This window comes from Stereum hirsutum (assembly GCF_000264905.1).
Source record: "Stereum hirsutum FP-91666 SS1 unplaced genomic scaffold STEHIscaffold_9, whole genome shotgun sequence".
In the NCBI taxonomy this organism is placed as follows: domain Eukaryota; kingdom Fungi; phylum Basidiomycota; class Agaricomycetes; order Russulales; family Stereaceae; genus Stereum; species Stereum hirsutum.
Genome location: NW_006763139.1, coordinates 1739057 through 1757680, shown reverse-complemented (window position 1 = coordinate 1757680; position 18624 = coordinate 1739057). Strand labels below are relative to the sequence as shown.

Here is an 18624-nt window from a genome sequence, read left to right as displayed (position 1 = left end):
CATGGTCCTGGCATGGAATACGAGCTTCGGAACTCGATGGGTAAGTAGTATACGGTATCAGACGGATGCACTTATGGAGACAGGAAATCGCGAGCGTCTGCTATGTTAGGTACCGATAACCAGTAGCCTCGAATAGCAAGTGCAAAGGACCGTATAACACCGACCCATTCGACGTGTCAGGTCTGCGCTGGAGATACACCGGACTTGAGCCGGATAGTGAACTACGGAGGTAGCGAAGCTTGGATGAACTTGCACGGAAGCAAAGGAAGCAATTTCGCGAGCAACGCTTTGACGGCTTCTCGGAGAACACGATATTATTACTACCACAGGTACATCGGGCAGAGGGCGAAACCCGCTAGAGCTTCAAGGCAAGGCGCCGGAGATGAACGTTAGCTTGTCATTTGAATCATCACGATGAGGGTATGTGCACTTCTTCAACTTGACCCGGGCCCGGCAGTGATTGGTGATTAAGGAATGGACGGTCCCTTCGGGCCTAGCGCGACCGCATCCATCCATGAGTTCACAAATAGTTAGCGTTCTCGGGACCTGTGGCGCCACCGTTCCAATCCACAGTTGCGACAAAGATTGGCTGACGCTCTAGATGAATGAAAAGGAATAGGAGTGGGTACCTTCTTATCAACATGCTCGGTGTGCACCGAGAATAAACTCAGGCTAGAAGCACCGACAATGAGAAGGAGCCATTCCTGACCCACAACCTTCCGAAAACCCGACCTCGAAATTAACGGGCAGGGCCCGACCTGCCGTTTTGGGCTGAACTCTAACTCGGCAAGTTCGCCGTTCTTGCCTGCCCCGTCGGGCGATGTCGTTAGATGGGCTACAGAAGGGCGCTGCTGGTACACGTTTGCCAGCGAGCGGAGCACCCGACCATTCCTTGCCGTTACGCCCACTCCATCGTCGGCTCGATGTCTTATCTCTGGCCATTAGAGTTCGGATACTATCCCACTTCACAGAACAAGGCCACACGTGCATTCGAGACGGCCAACCAAACTGTGGATTACTGAGCAGTGCACTGCTTTGTGGAAGGAGCTTGGGAGGACCAGACGAGATATATTGTCTCACCTGTGAAACAGAAACGCGATCGCTGATAGTCATCCAGAGCAGAAAGCCGCGGCGGAGGGGCCGAGCATGGTGGAGATATCACGTTTCTCGTCTAGAAGGGTACAGTGTACCGATTGTCCATTCGTAGACCCCAAGGAAGACTGCGCCGCCCGCGGAGATCCACAGCGTCCTTGGAACTACGCCGGCGAAAAGAGCTCGTAGGCCGTTCACGGCATATATCTGTTGCAATCTGGACAGAGGAGAGGGATATGTGGAATGCTTGGGGTCCTAGGATCAGAGTCAGTTCAGCAAGGTACATCGTCGGTAGCGAAAGGGGAGGCGGGCATCAAAGATTTTGATTGATATTTGTACACGTACTCGCAAGTCTAACATGACTCGAGTTTTGAGAACATCGAGTGGGGTTGTGAGCGCTGCGGCGATGCCACCAGCTACGCTTCCACATGCCGCGGCTTCGTAGGCGTGTAGTTGCCCGGGCTTTTGGTACAGGAATAGGGAGAGGCGATGCTTGAACATCTCGTACATGGGGAATTGGAGCGATGTAAACGGAATCTAGTTCACAAAATGGATATCAGCCGAGGCGGCAGGCAGTGTATTTGGCTCTCTCCGTTCTCAAGATGCCAAAGAAGTGTATCAATGACCCACCTCGCGCATCACGGTGATAGAAAACCCTCTGTAGAATCCACTCAGACCCTCAGCCCTCCACAACAATCGAGCGGCAGCCAGGGAAGAATCGGCTAGGGGTCCATATGTCGAAGTCTGTGCACGCGTCTTGATGACTTCGGTTGGTACTCGGATTAGACAAGCAGCCTAAAGCGTTCCGATCGAACAGTAACGCAAAGATTCTGAGCGGAAGAGGGATGTGTGTTATCACGGCGCAAGACGTACGACTTCTCCCATAGATGCAGACACCATATGGTTTAGGGGAGCTAGGTCTCCTTGGATGGGAAGGGTCCGCTTAAGGGTATCATATGTTGCGAAAAAAGCAGCGGCTGATCACTCAATTGGAATTGAATGAGCTTCTCCATCTCACTCTCTACGAAGATTAGAAACTCACCTCCTGGAGCGCTCCCAACAATCACACTTCCCACGCCCTTGTAAATCCCGCTTAGCCCCCCTGCTTTCGAGAATCCCTGGGCGGACTGTAAACGGGTCTTGAGAGTGTCTATAGGGTAGAATAGAAGGTCCACCGACGTTCCTGCCAGTCCCCCCGCCTAGCAAGGAGATTACACTAGATATAAATATCAGGGCAGAACGGTATTAACAGCACAGACCATGAGCGACTGCGTGAAAGTAGGCGATTGAGAGTTCATCCTTTCTTCTCCAGTCTTGGAAGCAAGACAGTCGCAAGACCGACGAGAAACAAGAACGAGTAGACCACAGTTGTCGTCGGTGTTGTGCAACGCGTCGACGCGAGTCCGGACGAGCAGCGGCCGATGACGCAATGCGGTGATTCGGAAAAAGCCGGATAGCCCGTACAAGATGGATAGGACCACCTCGTCCCCAGCTTGTGGACAAAGATACACCTGTGAGAGTCGCTATCTTAATTTCAACTCGGAAATTATCCACAGTAGCTATCCAAGGGAACATAAAGGCGCAAAATTTAGCTTTTACAGCAATGGATTGTATGCAGAAGGACATCGAACGATCTGTACTAGGTGACTCTCGCCCTTTCCGAAGTAACTTCATAGCGACTACAGCATCTGGGGCACACCCGGGTCGCCCGCCGCGGTCCCATGTCCAAGCTCAAGCTCACTCTTCCAATCGACAGTAGACCTTTCCGCCGATTCCAGCCTCAGCGTTTTGACGTCAATAATAGCAATGCTTCGTCTATCCCAATCGTGACCACTGCCCAAGCTCAGCCCACCGCCCCGCCTCCAGACGCCCGCTTCGAACTCGAGTCGATCTGTAGCGCATTCGTCCTCCTTCTCTGTCACAATCTGGGCTGTGGTATCTCTAGGATCTTCCCATGAGATAGGAGTCGGCGCGGGGTGACTACGCCACTGTGGAATGTGATGGAGATGGAAGGGACCATGACAGCTGTTCGCTCCCGCCATAATACTATATGAGTCGTCAATTTCTGGATTCGAGTCCGATGTGGCCGTTTCGTGGAGAGGGCTATCAAGGAAGATATCCATGAAGGATCGGTTCATGCCCAGGCGTCGACTGCGCCGGTCAATCTGCGGAAGATGCGAGTCGGGTGGGGCCAGCATAGGCTGTGCATTGCCCTGCACGAAAGACGATATGAATGAACTCGAGGAGGATCCTGGGGGTTCGGGGTCCGTGGCAGGCGATGAAGGTGACTGGGTGTGGTATATTGTTCTTGCGCGGGCTCTACCGTTCAGAAATGTTACTGAAGAGCGTAACACTTCATGTGCTTGGCTTCGACTGCGATGAGTAGTCTGTGAATATGGATGTAACGAAGACGTATAATGATACATTTACCGGTTTCGCCGATGCGCTCCACCCACACTCGCTAAAGGCTGAGCCACGTCTGGTGCTTCTTCGGTCTCCAAACTTCTTCCGTGGGGGTACTTCATGAGTGCAGATGCGATTGTGATTATTCAGTGTGTCAAAAGGGTCGAGATGCTGTTGGCTCTGGATCTCATTCCTGGCCAGACAAACCGAGACAGCCGTCCGCGACAACTACCGGACTGGTTCGAAACACACCTCTTGAGTCCACCCTGGCCTGGTGGTCCGGGATGGTAGATTGATAGAATCATGACAGCGGCCATACTGAGAGTAGCAAAGAAGCACCGGCTTCACTGCATCATCGACCCAATCAGATGTGGGGAGACAAGAGATGAATAGCTCAAGAGGTTGAGCCAGAGAAGGGTGAACGGACCGTCCCGGAGACAACGGAAACATTGACAATTGCGGCGACCTCTGCTGAACCACTACACCTTCCATTTTCAGCCAGCCATTAGCACCGAGTGCTTCTTTTTGACAGAGCGAAACTCTCACGTCGGTCGAAGAAGCGTCACGGAACGTGCTATCTAGCGGCTAAAAATGGACATACTGTCTTTTGTGCCACGGAGAGGAAGAAACATGGGAAAGGTTTCCGCTATGAAGGTGCTGCGCAAGACCGTGCCGAGGACAATGTCGCTAGAATAGCGATTCCTCCGGGTGCCGATCCCATAGGTGGGGCTGCCGTGGTCAATGAATAGCCTTGTATGTGAAGAAAGGACTTGTGCGATCGCCCGCGCAATCTAAGCACGGTTAGACATACGAATGTTCCCGACTTGGCCACTTGTTGAGAACATATGAAGCGTCCCGTGCCTCCCTCATCTTACTTCAAGGGGACAGCGACCTTACGAAGGCAGAAGCTAGTCCGATAATGGGCCGCAGAGCGGAGGATATGGAAGGCATCGCGATCCTCGACAACCAAGCGGGCAACCACATCACTTCGCTCAGTTGAAGGAAGTAATATTCGCTGACCCAAACTGCCAGTGATCCGTTCATGCATGGTCGCTGGCGGCGTACACATGGAAGGGAAGCTCACCATAACTGATGGATGGTACCGCCGGTTTACCACTTCAGGTCAAAGTGACCGACATCGTCATTGGTGCATGAAAAGTGGTAGGATAGGTGCTAGATGCGATAACCACGACGTTCTCAAGAGCGAGCGAAAGCGGGAAGATGCAGATTCATGGACGTTATTCGCGTGACCAGGCCACTGGTGTCGTCCTAGAAGAGGAAGACAGGTTGCTGAGCGCACCGTTAGAACATCATATCCGGCGACGACAAAAGCCGTTCAGATCCATTAGCTTCTCTACAGCGCTGCTCAAACGTCCTCATGACGACGACTGTCCGCACAAAAGTCAATGAATGGGTCGCTTGCGATCGAAAGACGATCGTCGCTGCACGTCCCCCAGAAAACACGATAGAGCGGCGCATCTTGTCTATCAGTGTTAATATAGCTGCAGAGGGGTATCGCGGAGATGATGTCCGCATTGCGACCCCTTCAACAGGCGATCAACATACCAGAGCAAGGAGGAGAAATACCGGCTATAATACACCATTGTGCATGAGATGAGAAGCCGTCCCGAAAGACGAACGTACAGGATCATGCATTAAACTTCGGTTCCAGCCCAGACTCTACATTGTGAAATGCTCCCTATATTCTCCCGGCAGGTCGAATATTGTATTCACGTTTAAACTTGTCGAACATTTCCTCCTTCGACTTGTACTGTTCAGCGAGGGTGCTAACCACCTTCTTGATCTGATCAGGGGGTGGCAATCACGTCAAGATCAACCGTCAGACAACAAGAGGAGATGTAGACTTGAACACCCACCCCATCTCTGTTCGTCTGGAGAGCTGGAACGACGTCCTTCACCGTGCGTTCGACAAGGACGCCACCGATGAGACGGAAGCACTTCCGATCGGGCTCTTCTTCCAACGCTTCGTTCAGCGTGGTAAGCACCAGGCTGAGTAGTCGCAAAAACAATGTCAGTACAGACAGAGAGCAATGTGATAGGCCAAGAACGAGACGCACCCATGCTCGTCTGCTTCCTGCTCGAGTTCGCCGATCTTAGAGGCAATGTTTTGAAGCTCAGTCTGCAGCCTGGTGAAGTTCTGCTGGATCTCTGGCGAGTCGATGAGTGCACCCGAGGAGTATGTCGACGCGAAATAGCGCACCTTGGTCAGTGAGCTGAGGAGGCGCGGCTGCCTTGGATTTCTTCGAGGTGGACATGGTGGATGGAATCGGAGTCGGAGTCGACGACGAACACGCGAGCGAGTGCCACACGGTGGATGCCGCTGAATAAAAAGAGGATTTATTTGGATTTTGAGACTGGGACGCTGTGATTGGCGGGCCCGTCCCGGCAATTCACGTCACTTCGTTCGTCAACGCCAACGGCAGCAACAAACTCGCGCTCCGACGTCCCCGCCATCGCCCTCTCCACTTTGTCCGCCGACCGCCATGTCCTTCGCTCGTCCTCGCCTCCCCCTCGGCCTCTCCCCTCGTATCGCCCTCGCCAGGCCGTCGTCAACACCGTCTTCACTCATTGCTTACCGTCTTCTCTCCACATCGCGTCGGCTGCAGCAGGCTGAGCCTCTTGATACTCTCGGTGGAAGTGAAAAAGCCCCAGACCACAAAGCTGGGCATATCAAATCGCCACCACTCAAGACTTACTCTGCCGTTGACCAGCCAGAACTACGGCTGGACCCATACAAAGATGGTCCAAGTGCCCTAGAGAAAGCGGCGCACATGTTCTTCTTCACGGAGATCCTCCGAGGTCCGTTTTCAGTATTGTCTGAACTCTGCGAGCGTGCAGAACTAAATTCATGAATTCTGCTCTGCTACCCTTATGTAGGAATGTGGATCGTCCTTGAGCAGTTCTTCCGACCACCATATACCATCATGTACCCGTACGAGAAGGGTCCTCTTTCGCCTCGGTTCCGTGGGGAGCATGCCCTGAGGAGGTATCCCAGTGGAGAGGAGCGCTGCATTGGTGAGGGAAAACGCTCCACATGTTTATACATTTGACTGGAAACTCAGTCGATACGCGTTAGCTTGTAAATTGTGCGAGGCAATTTGCCCCGCGCAAGCCATCACCATCGAGAGCGAGGCTCGTCTTGACGGTTCAAGACGAACAACCAAATACGGTGCGCATAATCTCCATGACCCATGGTCGCTCGCAATTGACCTTAACTTGGTCTTCGTGTTCGATTGTCTTCAGATATCGACATGACGAAGTGTATCTACTGTGGTTTCTGTCAGGAGGCTTGCCCAGTGGATGCCATTGTCGAGAGTGCGTTTCCTTGCCCTGTCGTCATCACAGACCACATACCCTAACCCCACTTCTATATTCACTTTAAAAAGCGCAAAACCAAGAATACTCTACCGAGACGCGTGAAGAGCTGCTATACAACAAGGAGAAGTTGCTCGCGAATGGTGACAGGGCAGAGGCCGAGATCGCGGCCAACTTGCACTGTGCGTATTTCTTGTTCAGTAATCATGACATTCAAATAATGGGACGCGACTGACAATTTTATCGTATATCAACGTGCTATTATAGCTGACCACGTCTACCGATGATTTGTCGTTCGGCTACTGGAGGTTGGAGGTGGATGAGACGAGACGGTCGTGCGCATATGGATCCTCTGATATCGTGTTTCTTATACGCGAATATTACATGGCATATATATTTTCTCTTTTGAAGTCTTACAATCTGGAGCTTTTAGCGGGCTGTTTTCAGTCGGCGGCTGTAGACTTCGATTCGCAGCAAGCCGTTATGAGCAAACGGCGCTCAAAATCAAGAAAGAAGCGTGTATGTATCAAGAAGTACAGTCCATTCCAAGAACATATAACGTACGCACAGCTAGGCTACACAAATGATCTTCTAAATACATTCCAACCGCTACATTCATCGCATCTTCGCCCTACGCGTAAATACACCCAAACCAGACCCCACACCGTCTAACTTCTCCCCTTTCCCTGCCCTTGCCCTTCTCCCACCTGTCCCTGTCCCTTCTTCCCCGCAACATGATCCGCCAACTGCTCAAACCTCTCGTCCACCTCCTCCAACCTCCCATCTCCATCGACCGCCTCCTTCAACAGACTCATCGTACTCTGCAAGCTCCTCTTCCTCGTACTCGGGCTCGTCATCGTCGTCCCCAAACTGGGCGCCCGACTCCTCCTGAACGGATTCGCAGGACTATGACTATGAGGATATCCAGTCGGGGTGGTGCCGCCTGGTGATATGGGAGTTCCGGGCGACACGGGTGTACCGGGTGACGTGGGCGAAGTCTGTGCAGGCGACGTATCGATAGGTGATACGGACGTGGGTGACGTTGGCGCCGTGCCGAAGATGGGTGAACTCGCGCTGGTGCTAGAAGACGTGTCTGTCGAGGTAGTAGAACTTGTCGACATGGAAGTGTCGAGGGGAGGAGCGACGGGGAAGGGATAGCTCTGTTTGGGAGCGAGCGGCGTTTCGGGCTCTGATGGTCGTCGGAGCGGTGGCGGTGGGTGGCCGTCGATTGGTGTGCTGGGTTGCGACATGTAGGCCTTGCCTTCTTCTGAGTTTGCGTCGACGAGTGTGGGAGGTAGACGTTCGTTCTCGATGTCGGATCTCCGTCTGTCGCGTGTATACACATATGTGTAACATGAGAGGAAATGGCAGTGTCAGTGTGAATATTCTGACGATTGAGAAGGGTTGACTTACGCGTCGTCGAAAGTCATGATAGCGTTGTGGATACCCTCCGCACCAGTGGCCAGCATTCCATACGGCAGCTTGCTCGAACCGGAGATACTCTTCAGTTCTGAGACCTTCTCTGACTCCTCCCTGGAAGTGTACAAGGTCAACGAGTAGCCCTTCCGGTAAAAGAGGCAGGAGCGGCGGCCATGAACAAGGGGATAGATACTCACCGTAGGAGTGAGAAGACCCTAGACATCCTGCCCACAGCGAGGATCTTGTTCCGTATGACCTTCCTCCTGGCCGCCTTGGCAGTGTCTGAATCAGAGACGGACTCATCGTCGGAGCTCTCTTCGAGCTCCTCCTTCGTGCAAGTGTTGAGCACCGCGATCAACATGTCCGTGACTTTGAATAAGACAGAGGGTCAGTTGCTCTGTTCGAAGTCAGACAGGTTGGCACGAGGACTGACTCTTCTGGGCCACGAATGGCAAACTCCACGTAAACGCATCCATAAAATTTGGGAGATAATACGGGCTGTGCAACATCATTGAGTGCCATGGAGGAATTTGTCAGTTCTCCGGTTCAAGTGAAGTTAGTAAGGGGGGAGCAGACACGCATAAAGACTTACTGTGGCGTGCAGTTAACCTGACGGATCGAAAACACACTCCCGTCGTACTTGAGTATGGCCGCCTTGTTGTTGTATACATCGAGGTAGTTCGGTGCGGAGAAGACGGTGACGACGGAGGGGAAGCCTGTCGCACGGGCTTTACGGTACATGCGATAACTACTTCCCATGGTCAGCGAAAGGAGCCCAAGTGATAGCCCTAGACAGACAAGGACACAAGAGGAGATCGATATTAACGCACCCAGTATCCTGAGCCTCATGGGCCCTGATAATCGAAAGCAGTCGGTTTCGCTCGAGGAACTGACAGGCGGCATTGTATGTGAAGAAGTACGAACATCCCCGGACGTGGTTATGCGCAAATGATTCGGAGCCCGTTTCTTGACCGAAATTCTCGGCTGGGTCGGACCAGAGTGAGTCGCACATGAGACCGGAAGTAGGTGGTTCGCGGAAGCGGTCAAGCTATATGGTTCAAAGCTGATCTCAATTGTACAATTCGAGGGGAGCAGAGGGCGGAGTGAGAGATATTGGAATGAGACGCACGTTACGAATGTCATCGAGAGTGTTGAGTTCTGGAGAGAGTCCGCCGTGAATGCAGAAGAATTGTTTGTTCATGACGGCAGCGATGGGGAGCGCGCAGAAAGCGGTCATGCAAGCTTCGTAGATCTTCTCCGAGTACTTCCGCTTGCCTTTTTGCCAGTTATAAAACCGACGCAATGAGTTCAATGTGAGGAGATTATAAGGGATATGAGAATTGTGCTATGGATGAGAAACATACATTCGAGTTTGAACGTGAAGTAATCGGTCAGGTGGCGACATTCGTGGTTACCCCGGAGGAGAAACATGGTTTTTGGGTACCAGATCTTCAGTGCCCAGAGATAAAACACACACTACGGAGTTTACTGAATTATTAGATGTTGCAGAGGAATTACGGGTGATCATGACGTACTTCGATGGAGAAGTATCCTCTGTCGACATAGTCGCCCAGAAAGAGATATCTCGTCGAAGCTGGGTCGCCACCAATCTCAAACAGTTTCATCAGGTCGTACTGCAATCAACGTTGAGTGATGAGGGGTTCAGTTTGAGAGCAACAATCACGCACATATTGTCCATGTATATCCCCGACGACTACGGCCGTCCATGTCAAATAGGGGCAAACGAAGAACAGAGCTTCCCTCAACAAATGCAATTCGAATCGAGATGATCAGACAGACCTGTTACGGGTGCATCGACGGTCAAGAGATTGGGCTCCTCCTTCAGAAGTTGTGTGCCTTTCTCGATGAGATACAGAGCGTGCCCCTCGCTGAGACGACCTTCACGATAGAGGTGATTCTTCAAGTAGGCGAGATCAGGTTTTGACCGATCCTGGTCTGAGAAGAACTGGTCGTCCGTTGGGATATTCGTGTGTGGATGTAGAACCTATGAAAATAATACAGGCATGGGCGTCAATGGGTGGGCCATGAAATGTCAATGTGCATACCTCCTTCATGACCCGTTCCTGTGTGTCGACGGTCTGTCCATCGATCTGCTGCTGCGTGAAGTCTATGTCGGACGTGCGAGCCTTTTCCTCTATCTGGTTGATAGCTCGCTGGAACTGGGCATTGTCAGGAGGATGCATGATTCAGAGTAGATATTGTGGCGCCGCCAGGCTACTAGATATAAGTGACCGCTGTATACTACCCCGAAGGACAGCAATGTGAAGGCTCGAACTTATCGAGCAGCAGAGTTGTAATGACCAAGAAGCAGACGAGGCTATGAAGGAGCGAAACAAGAGAGGCCTATGGCACTGCACAACGTTGAGAATAGCAGCCATCGAGATGCCAACGACTTGGATAGCCAACGAGCGCTTCAGTTCCGGTCAGCTGCATCATTTCCCGCTGCAGTCTGGACGTCATGCACCGTGGGAACATCATGCAAAGTGGTTGGCGACGCTGGTGTGGCACTTTATCTCGAACATTCACGGGTGGTCCCAAGACTTAAATTGTCTGGGTAGTCCGTTTGCGAGGTGATTATAGTGATTCAACAATAAAAAGAAGTCCGATCATGGTCAGAAACGAGGGTCGACGTGTGATGGCGACTACGAGAGTAGGGTCACTTCCTGAGGTGCAATATGAAGCGAACATGGATCAATGGGTACAAAGAAAGCCAACCATTACGACTAAGTCTTTTCTTCGTCATTTAGAGCTAGCCTCATTCTGATATGGCGGTGCAGCCTTGTACACCAGCGCTAGCACACAAGCCGCGACACCAGGCGCGAAGATCCATATCCAGAAATCTACGCCAAACTTTCAGTCTTCGAACAACAACAATGGTACTAGAAGCAATAGAGCAAAGAACACTCACAGCTAAAATCCCCGGCTGCAACTGACAATCCAAAACATCTCGACGGGTTGATCTGAGCGCCAGGGTAGCCTTCTCGAAGACCCGAAGTGGCTGATGTGACGAGACCGAGGGAAAGGCCTCTGCGAATAAACGATTAACGCATGTTGATCTGGATGGTTAGAATAGACTGACACTAGAAGAGGCCCCAAAGCGGGACCATATAGTCGTTTGCTCCGCGGGTCGAGTCCAACACCAACAGCCAAAAACCTGGATTTCGAACCATGAGACTCGGAGACGGAAACACGTTGTCTGTTCATCAACTCACAGAAGAACAAACCCCCCCGCACTCTCAAACGCAAACACTTCCCGCGAGCTAATCGTCTCCGCATCAAAGAAGCATCCAATAGCATGAAGCGCCTCTGACCTGGACACTCCAAATCCAGCTCGCAAGAGCCCCCCACCGAGAGCGGCTCCAGTGAACTGGGCGATGATATAAATTGTTGTTCGAGCTGGAGAGCTGAGACCCATCATAAATGTTGTAAATGTGATGAGAGAGTTGACGTGACCGCCTGAGGCCGCCGAAATGGCATAGATGAAGAGAGACAGGAGCAAGCCTGAATGCGAATTGTTGTCAACCAGACTTCTCCAGTACTCGTGGCAGCATCTGTGCGACTTACTATTGAAAACGAAGATGTAGGCCTCTAATTGCTTGACACGGCGATATGTGTTCAGAGACGTTGACTATCTGTGATAGATACTATCAACAACTTACATTGGACCCATACGAGCCAATGGTAGCAGAGAATGCGCCAGAGGCAAAGGTAAGGCTTGCCATGGCAATACCCTCCAGCAGCTATAATGCAAATCCAATAACAGTCAGCAGCAGAGTACACAGTCAGGGGACTTGGTATCAGCTCACAGCAGCACGCCATATAGAAGGATTACTCCAATCCTGAAGTAGCCAGGTTCGCCAGCGTGCTGGCGGTTTAGGATGCACAAGCGAGGTATTTGCAGCGAAGGATCCCGGGAAATCTAGAGACTCAGCAGGCACTATTGTCTGCCCAGGTCCGCTGGAGCTCTCGTAGGCGACAGGTAACGACAAAGCGTGTTCAGACGCATTCTTCCCTGTAAATCAGCCACCCATTCGGCACAAAGTCGATTATCAGACAACGTCTCGGGAAACACTCGCTCACCTTGGCCACAGGAGACGCAGAAGCAGTCATAGTTTTGTAAGCCGATGTGGCCAAAGGGTCGAGGTGTACTGGGTAGGCGCTGAGGTGCAGAAGACGGATAGAGTAGACATGTTTACCATCGTTCATTAGGCGTCAAAACTACCTCGGTCGGCGACGGTGGTGTTGAGAACTTGAAGCCCGCGTAGGCCCGTGGGTTCGGGGGGCGAAAATCAGTCCACCAGTCAGGCTAAGACGAGTTTCTTCCATACGGTACCCCATTCTTCATAACATTATCTCGGGGAAGTGATGAATTCTCTACAATTAGAATCAGGAGTCGAATAAGTAGTCCGGAGAGAAGAGGTGACGGTGTTAACGTTAGATTGAACGTCGGGCGGCATGACACGGGTCCCGATAAGATTAGATTGTCCCACTATGCAGAGCTGGTGTTCGGCGCCTAATGGCTGACAGTCCTTGCTCACATCCACTGCCCACAGTTCGCTACATTTCTAGCAATGGCCCTTACACTCGAGTCATTACCGGTAGAGTTGATTGCAGGCATCATGGAACAGCTCGATCTCGAGTCTCTCATCACCGTGAGCACATTTGCCCAGCACGAAGGTTGGCAATCTACATTCAGCGCTTGTTGCGACCCCTATAGCTTTCGTACCTCTCGCACCGTCTACATCACATCGCCTCCGACTTTTCTCTCAATCCTTGGAGACGCCCGCTTCTGTCGAACCTTTTATCAGGCAAATACGAGAACTGTCTGAAGCATCTAAGCGTTCGCTCCATCGTACCCAGACAGAACTGGGTAGAGATTCTCAGCATGGCACGCTCCTCTTTCCTCCTATTCGACGCCACCTTGCCGAATATGAAGGAGGTGGAATGGGAGGAGGTTTGTTCTACCTTTTATCTATCTGCCGTTGCTGATGCTGAGCCCATGAAATTTAGTGTTTTAAGCGAAGGTTCCTTCCTGGATGGCAAAAGTGGAAGAGAGACGGCAGCTGGAAGGAAGCCTATAAGAAGTACGCATCAAATTTTCGCTTTGTGGCACAAAACCCACCTATGCTCTCATCAGAGTGCTTTTCCGCGCATGGCATCGCAGTGAGACCTCATGTACCACCGATGAGGCCTGGACAAAGTCAGTGTTTCTGCTTTTCACATGAATATCCCATCCTTACTATTTTTAGGTATATCGTCCTCAACCGTAATGGTTCGGCGAACGAGCTCGAAGCCTCTTCTCGAAGCTTCAATCCGTTGGCCATCTTCAATGACATGAAGTCAGTCAACATAATTCCCCTGTCTATCGAGAAACCCTAACACGGACTGGATCTGTAGGCTGCAGTCTAATCTTGCACACCTCGAGACTCACATCAGAGTACGTATCGACATAGACTAATCTATGGAAGAGTGTGATGTGAGCGCTGACATTGGTCCATTGCATAGCTCGTCGTTCAATTTGCCGATGTACGCATCCTCGCTTTTGGTGTACTAAACAACCCGCGGGGCAAATATTCCGTAAATCCCAATGCACGGCGTTTCCTACATCCCCCGGGCATCGAAGGCTCGCTCGACGCAGAAGGCGCTGCTTTACCTCAAACTCCTCAAACAGCACGGTCGTCTCTAGACAGTCAGCTGAGTGAAGCCCGCTCAACAAGATCATCGTCGACATCCAATGACGCAGCCGCCCGTAAGCTGAGACACTTTGTTTTGTTGTCATTTTATTATGTTGCATTTCTGAACCTGAAACTTTGCGACATCCCCGTTAGCATCCATGTCTTATAAAGCACCGCCTCCTACTTACGAGCATCTGAGCTATCCTCTACCATCCCAATCCCATGCAAATTATCCCTTATATACCCCAGGCGGTCAAGACAAACGGTGGTTGGGAGCTGGCTCACTTGAGGAAGGCGGACGACAGTGGGTCGGCGGATTGATGTGAGTATTTTGCAATAACGCCTAAATCATATCATTCGCCTCCTCGGTCTTCTATTCCTTTCCGACCCTCTGAAGGGGTATTAATTGTTCCCCGTTCTGGAACCCCGATGGCACGCGATGTGTACTCATGCAACTCGTGACGATTCACAATTGTAATAGGCTCATCGCTCAGATTACCGGCCCACACACAAATAAGCCTTGGACCGATGGACCGATTTTCCAGGATCTTGATCTCGTCGTCGGACAAGGGAGGAGTCAATATGCCTCCTTCACCTGGGACGACCTTGTTGCGATCGCTCCTTGGATGGAGGAGCACATCACAAAGAAAGTCGACGGACCGGGCTTGGGGCATTGAACTCGAACACAAGAGAATTACCGACGGTACACAGTACCTATGCAGTGAGACTGACAGCTCGCCGGAGAGATCGAGTCCAAGACTGACGGTGCAGAGAGCCTGACGACCGCTGTTGTTTGCGTTCTTCAGGAGTGTGGTTTCATCTTTGTCTGTTTGGAGGAAGGATACGTATCTGGATCTCTTATCTTTCTATTCACCTTTTATTATTATTATGTGGTGGCCCAGCGGCCTGTACTTCTATCAAAATTCTATGCTGGTTCTGATTATAGTGTTTTTCCGCGAGCAAGCCGCCCACGCCACTCGTGTCCACTTGTTCTCTTTGTGGAACGGGGCGGTCTCGTTTCGAGTGTTTCTGATGGAAATTGACCTGAGAGGCGTCACTACTCGAGCCGAGCGACTAGCGGTGACTTCTGTTGACTTATCGACGTCGTGCGTACAATGCGTACGTACAGCCAATAAAGGATGGTTTTCCATGCTTGATGTCTCGGTGGCATCGATTTACCGCGAGCTCGACCTCTCGAATAGGAACACACCCGCCGTTCTTCTCTCGTTCTTCACTTTCCCCGCGGAGATTTCTCACGTCAACAGGACGGTTCACGAGTCCCGCCACCGACGCATGATTGCCGTTACTCGACTGTTCTATAGATGCAATTGCCAATTCCCGAGAACAAGAGCATATCGGTCTACCCTAGATCTGTGATGCTCTTGTCTTTCAATTCAGCAAGGTGAGCCTTTCCGAAACCGTAACATGGTGCAGCGCCCTTGTGTCTAACCCCAACGTTGGCTCTTTCTTCAAAGTTCAGAAACTACAAGGCTGCAGGCAGTGCATTACTTAGCGAAGAGGTCTACCAGGTTTTTGTAGTTCTCAAGTCCAAGCCTGCGATTCAGTAACCGTATCTTATCTATCTATCTATCTCGTTGAGCTTTGTTGAGCTCGAGAGTTGGGTGGCTGACAGGCGGTGTAGTCGGACGGACGGTTCCTCGTGCCAACCCGAGCCTACGTTTTTCGGGGTGAGCCACCCCCTGGATTTCTCTGGCCGGCCAGCTATCCTGTGCTTCCCTCGGTACCCAAGTCTCAACGGGACCAATTCCCGCACCAACACACCCTCGCGGTCAAGATCTCCCGCCTCGACATCCTCCTCGTTCCCCGATCCGAAGCTTCTGCTTGGACGGCTCGTAGCTCGCTTTGTTTTGTGTTCTCCGCATGTTTGTCCCCGGGTACCTCGATAACTCGAGGACAACAATGAGAACAATAGCGCCTTCCCAAATAATCGGGGGCTCTCCGGTCGATTGGTTGTCCCCCCTCATCCCATCTCATCCAGCACCTAGCCCCCTTACCACTGTCGCCCTAGAGTTAGGCGCGAACCCTGTGCCACCATCTAATTCCTCCCGGAGTGCTCGATTCACATATAAAGTCGGCGGTTGATAGCACGTGGGTGGATCTTCACGCCCCAGCTCTCTCTTCCCCCGCCCTCCCGCTCTGAACCCTCTCTCCGACTTCCAACTCATCCATCTCGCATAGCATCTCCCAACGAGCTTCGGCGTCACTCGATATAATCACCGACAGTGCTGAGCATTGTTGGACGTCTTTTGTGTTCTCTAGTTGTCCTCATCTGCTCTCTGCTCTCCGCTCTCCTATAATCATATACCTTAATTGTATCGACATCATCCTCCCCGCAACGCATCTCCACCCCGGCAATCAATCAACGACACCTACTTAATCATTACGACACTTTCAAGATGACCGGCCCAGTGAGTAATGAAGATCTCATTTCACTTCATTTCGCGCGGCCGTAGCCGCCCCCTTTGTCTCTCCGCTAACATGCCATTCGCTTGGAACCTAGTTCCCATGCTTTACCTGCGGTAAGAGCTTCACGAGGAACGCGGATTTGAACAGGCATAACGCTCAGCACACTGGTTACAGGTGTGTTCCCCTCCTCGTGCTCTGGGAATAATCGGAGTGAGGACTGAGCCACCTTATTTTGTTTGTTCTGCAGACCATTCGTTTGTGGAATTTGTGGACACGATTTCATCCAGCGTAACGCTCTCAAGATCCATGAGCACACTCAGTAAGTGTCCGAATTTTCTTTCCTCGTCCCCTCCGAGCCACTGAGCCACTGAGCCACTGCGTCACCGCCCCCCACCTAAGTATCGTGTAATACAAATTCAATCTCGTCAGTCACTGACCCAGTCTTCTCGCCACCAACAGCTCCAGAGATAAGCCCTGGCATTGCGGTATCGGTAAATGCAAGAGCCGCTTCGGCGACCCGTCCTCCCAGAGCAGACATCGAAGGGAGGTGCATGGCAAGAGTCAGGGGCTCAAGTACAAGTGCCCGACGTGCGATACCGAGTACGTCGTCTTCCCTCTCTCTCTCGCCAGTGCTCTTCTCGTCGCCCTTCGTCCGTGTTATAGCGTACTGACAGCTTGACACCCATATAGGATCAAACGCAAGTCCTCGTTCAAGACTCATCTCCGGCTGAAACACGGCCTCGTCATGGACGGAAAGGAGATAGACATGTGTCTCGATCCGGCATGTTCTTCTCTTTCTTCGACGAGGTTGAAGTTGAAGGCGAGGGGGACGGGGGCGCGAGATGATGTGGAGGATTCGAGGCCGGCGATCGTTCTCTCGTCGGCGTCTTCATCTTCATCTTCCTCGTCCTCGTCTTCATCCGCGCACATGCACTCCTCTTCGTCCTCGTCCTCTCCGTCCTCCGCGTACATGTCCTCGCCTTCGCCCCAGGTTCTCTCTCTGCCATCTCCTCAGCCCCAGTACCTCTCTCTCGAACCCTCGCCCATGTCTTCGCACCTGCACACGCCGTCGCCTGAGGCTGACCATGGTTCCTCGCTCTTGATGATGCAAGACGGTCAGTGCGGTATGAGTTTGGGTTCGGGTTCGGGTATGAGTATGAGCATGGCGACGAGCGCGCTGGATCATGGGATGCACGGTCCATATACCCAGAATTCGCTCGGTTTCGGTACGTCTATCCCTTTCATTCTACCCATCGTTGTCGAGGAAAACTTGAAGGCTGGTCGCTGATCCGGATATGGAATTGTGTATAGATGTAGCCTATGGAATGTACGACCCAACGATGTATTCTCGCACGGACGGCTTGTATCTCCCCCTCCCCTCCGAACCCAACTTCTTCAACGCCTACCCAGACTCAGACCCTACCCACACCGACAACAATCTGGCAGTTCCCACCGCGACTTACGGCCCCGACATGCACCTCGGCCAGTCCAGTTCCAGTTCGACCAGCCCGTTCGACTACTACCCCCCCTCCCAGGCCGCTCAGGCTCCGGCGGGTCCGAACGAGTTCAGGGAGTCGGACTGGGTGGATCTGAACGACGATTATGCCGCGCTCTCGCCGTTGCCGATATTCTCGTTGACCGAGGATGGAGCGAGCCCGAGTTCGAGTGGTTCGAGCTCGTTATATTCGACGCCGGGGCCGGTGACGCCCAAGAGGCTTGCTTCGCCGTTGAATTTGCCGGGGTCGCCAGCGAGGTGCTCGACTCCGACGCCTGGGTATGGGGCGGGGAGGTGGGCTTGAGTTTGGTGGGAGGAGGAGGGTGTAGGTTCTAATGACTCTGGACGAACGACATGGTTCCTCTTTTCTCCCTTCTTTTTCTTCTTACTCATCTATACACATCTATACACATATCATCTCTCTCAGCTCCCATCTCTCATCTATATACATCTCATCTTCCTCATCGTTTCCTCTCATCTCTAAACATCACATCTCACTCATCGTTTCCTCTCGTCTCATCGTCTCCTTCGATTCGATTCGATATTGTAGCCTATTATCATGCCGGGTTTCATGACCTTTCTCGTACTCGTACCACCCACCCACCACTAGTATTTCTACCCGCATCTCTAGCTCCACTGTTTCCATACGTCTGCGCAGACATTCCCCCCCCTCTTTATGTTTTTATCTTCCCCTCCACTAATTCATCACCCCAGTGTATCGATACCCATACCCATCCCAAAAAAAAAAACAGTTCA

General features: G+C 52.0%; 7 protein-coding genes across 7 annotated transcripts; 3 read left to right on the top strand and 4 right to left on the bottom strand.

The window, feature by feature from the left end:
• Window positions 1–1058: 1058 nt before the first annotated feature.
• On the bottom strand, window positions 1059–2442 carry STEHIDRAFT_99433 (S-adenosylmethionine transporter). The gene is made up of 6 exons (XM_007305642.1): window positions 2352–2442; window positions 2135–2291; window positions 1966–2069; window positions 1723–1887; window positions 1438–1629; window positions 1059–1347 (listed from the first exon to the last, which is right to left on the bottom strand). The coding sequence occupies exons 1-6, from the start codon at window positions 2388–2390 to the stop codon at window positions 1159–1161; spliced, it is 846 nt and encodes a 281-aa protein (XP_007305704.1). The 5' UTR covers window positions 2391–2442; the 3' UTR covers window positions 1059–1158.
• Window positions 2443–5050: 2608 nt separating this feature from the next.
• STEHIDRAFT_122647 (Prefoldin beta-like protein) lies at window positions 5051–5774 on the bottom strand (the record flags this gene model as incomplete). The annotated part of the gene is made up of 4 exons (XM_007305641.1): window positions 5051–5299; window positions 5373–5505; window positions 5574–5664; window positions 5717–5774. 4 exons carry the CDS (start codon window positions 5769–5771, stop codon window positions 5195–5197), a joined length of 384 nt encoding a protein of 127 aa, XP_007305703.1. The 3' UTR covers window positions 5051–5194.
• Window positions 5775–5960: 186 nt separating this feature from the next.
• STEHIDRAFT_122646 (NADH-quinone oxidoreductase) lies at window positions 5961–7247 on the top strand. Its single transcript, XM_007305640.1, has 6 exons — window positions 5961–6315; window positions 6394–6531; window positions 6593–6685; window positions 6760–6831; window positions 6903–7013; window positions 7099–7247. The coding sequence occupies exons 1-6, from the start codon at window positions 6000–6002 to the stop codon at window positions 7116–7118; spliced, it is 750 nt and encodes a 249-aa protein (XP_007305702.1). The 5' UTR covers window positions 5961–5999; the 3' UTR covers window positions 7119–7247.
• A 192-nt stretch (window positions 7248–7439) lies between these two features.
• STEHIDRAFT_169570 (Metallo-dependent phosphatase) lies at window positions 7440–10623 on the bottom strand. The gene is made up of 12 exons (XM_007305639.1): window positions 10317–10623; window positions 10051–10255; window positions 9939–9964; window positions 9786–9884; window positions 9615–9726; window positions 9380–9525; window positions 9081–9298; window positions 8843–8998; window positions 8684–8748; window positions 8448–8619; window positions 8245–8364; window positions 7440–8157 (listed from the first exon to the last, which is right to left on the bottom strand). Exons 1-12 carry the CDS (start codon window positions 10452–10454, stop codon window positions 7500–7502), a joined length of 2115 nt encoding a protein of 704 aa, XP_007305701.1. The 5' UTR covers window positions 10455–10623; the 3' UTR covers window positions 7440–7499.
• A 387-nt stretch (window positions 10624–11010) lies between these two features.
• STEHIDRAFT_158341 (aquaporin-like protein) lies at window positions 11011–12381 on the bottom strand (the record flags this gene model as incomplete). Its single annotated transcript, XM_007305638.1, has 8 exons — window positions 11011–11111; window positions 11180–11298; window positions 11351–11425; window positions 11484–11772; window positions 11836–11866; window positions 11931–12011; window positions 12078–12278; window positions 12352–12381. The coding sequence occupies 8 exons, from the start codon at window positions 12379–12381 to the stop codon at window positions 11011–11013; spliced, it is 927 nt and encodes a 308-aa protein (XP_007305700.1).
• A 455-nt stretch (window positions 12382–12836) lies between these two features.
• Window positions 12837–14848, top strand: STEHIDRAFT_169568 (uncharacterized protein). Its single transcript, XM_007305637.1, has 9 exons — window positions 12837–12923; window positions 12989–13225; window positions 13282–13355; window positions 13409–13471; window positions 13521–13610; window positions 13669–13708; window positions 13777–14020; window positions 14100–14268; window positions 14428–14848. Exons 1-9 carry the CDS (start codon window positions 12843–12845, stop codon window positions 14621–14623), a joined length of 1194 nt encoding a protein of 397 aa, XP_007305699.1. The 5' UTR covers window positions 12837–12842; the 3' UTR covers window positions 14624–14848.
• A 1505-nt stretch (window positions 14849–16353) lies between these two features.
• STEHIDRAFT_169567 (uncharacterized protein) lies at window positions 16354–18599 on the top strand. Its single transcript, XM_007305636.1, has 6 exons — window positions 16354–16375; window positions 16468–16547; window positions 16621–16692; window positions 16833–16973; window positions 17064–17599; window positions 17685–18599. The coding sequence occupies exons 1-6, from the start codon at window positions 16364–16366 to the stop codon at window positions 18170–18172; spliced, it is 1329 nt and encodes a 442-aa protein (XP_007305698.1). The 5' UTR covers window positions 16354–16363; the 3' UTR covers window positions 18173–18599.
• The last annotated feature ends 25 nt before the right edge of the window (window positions 18600–18624 follow it).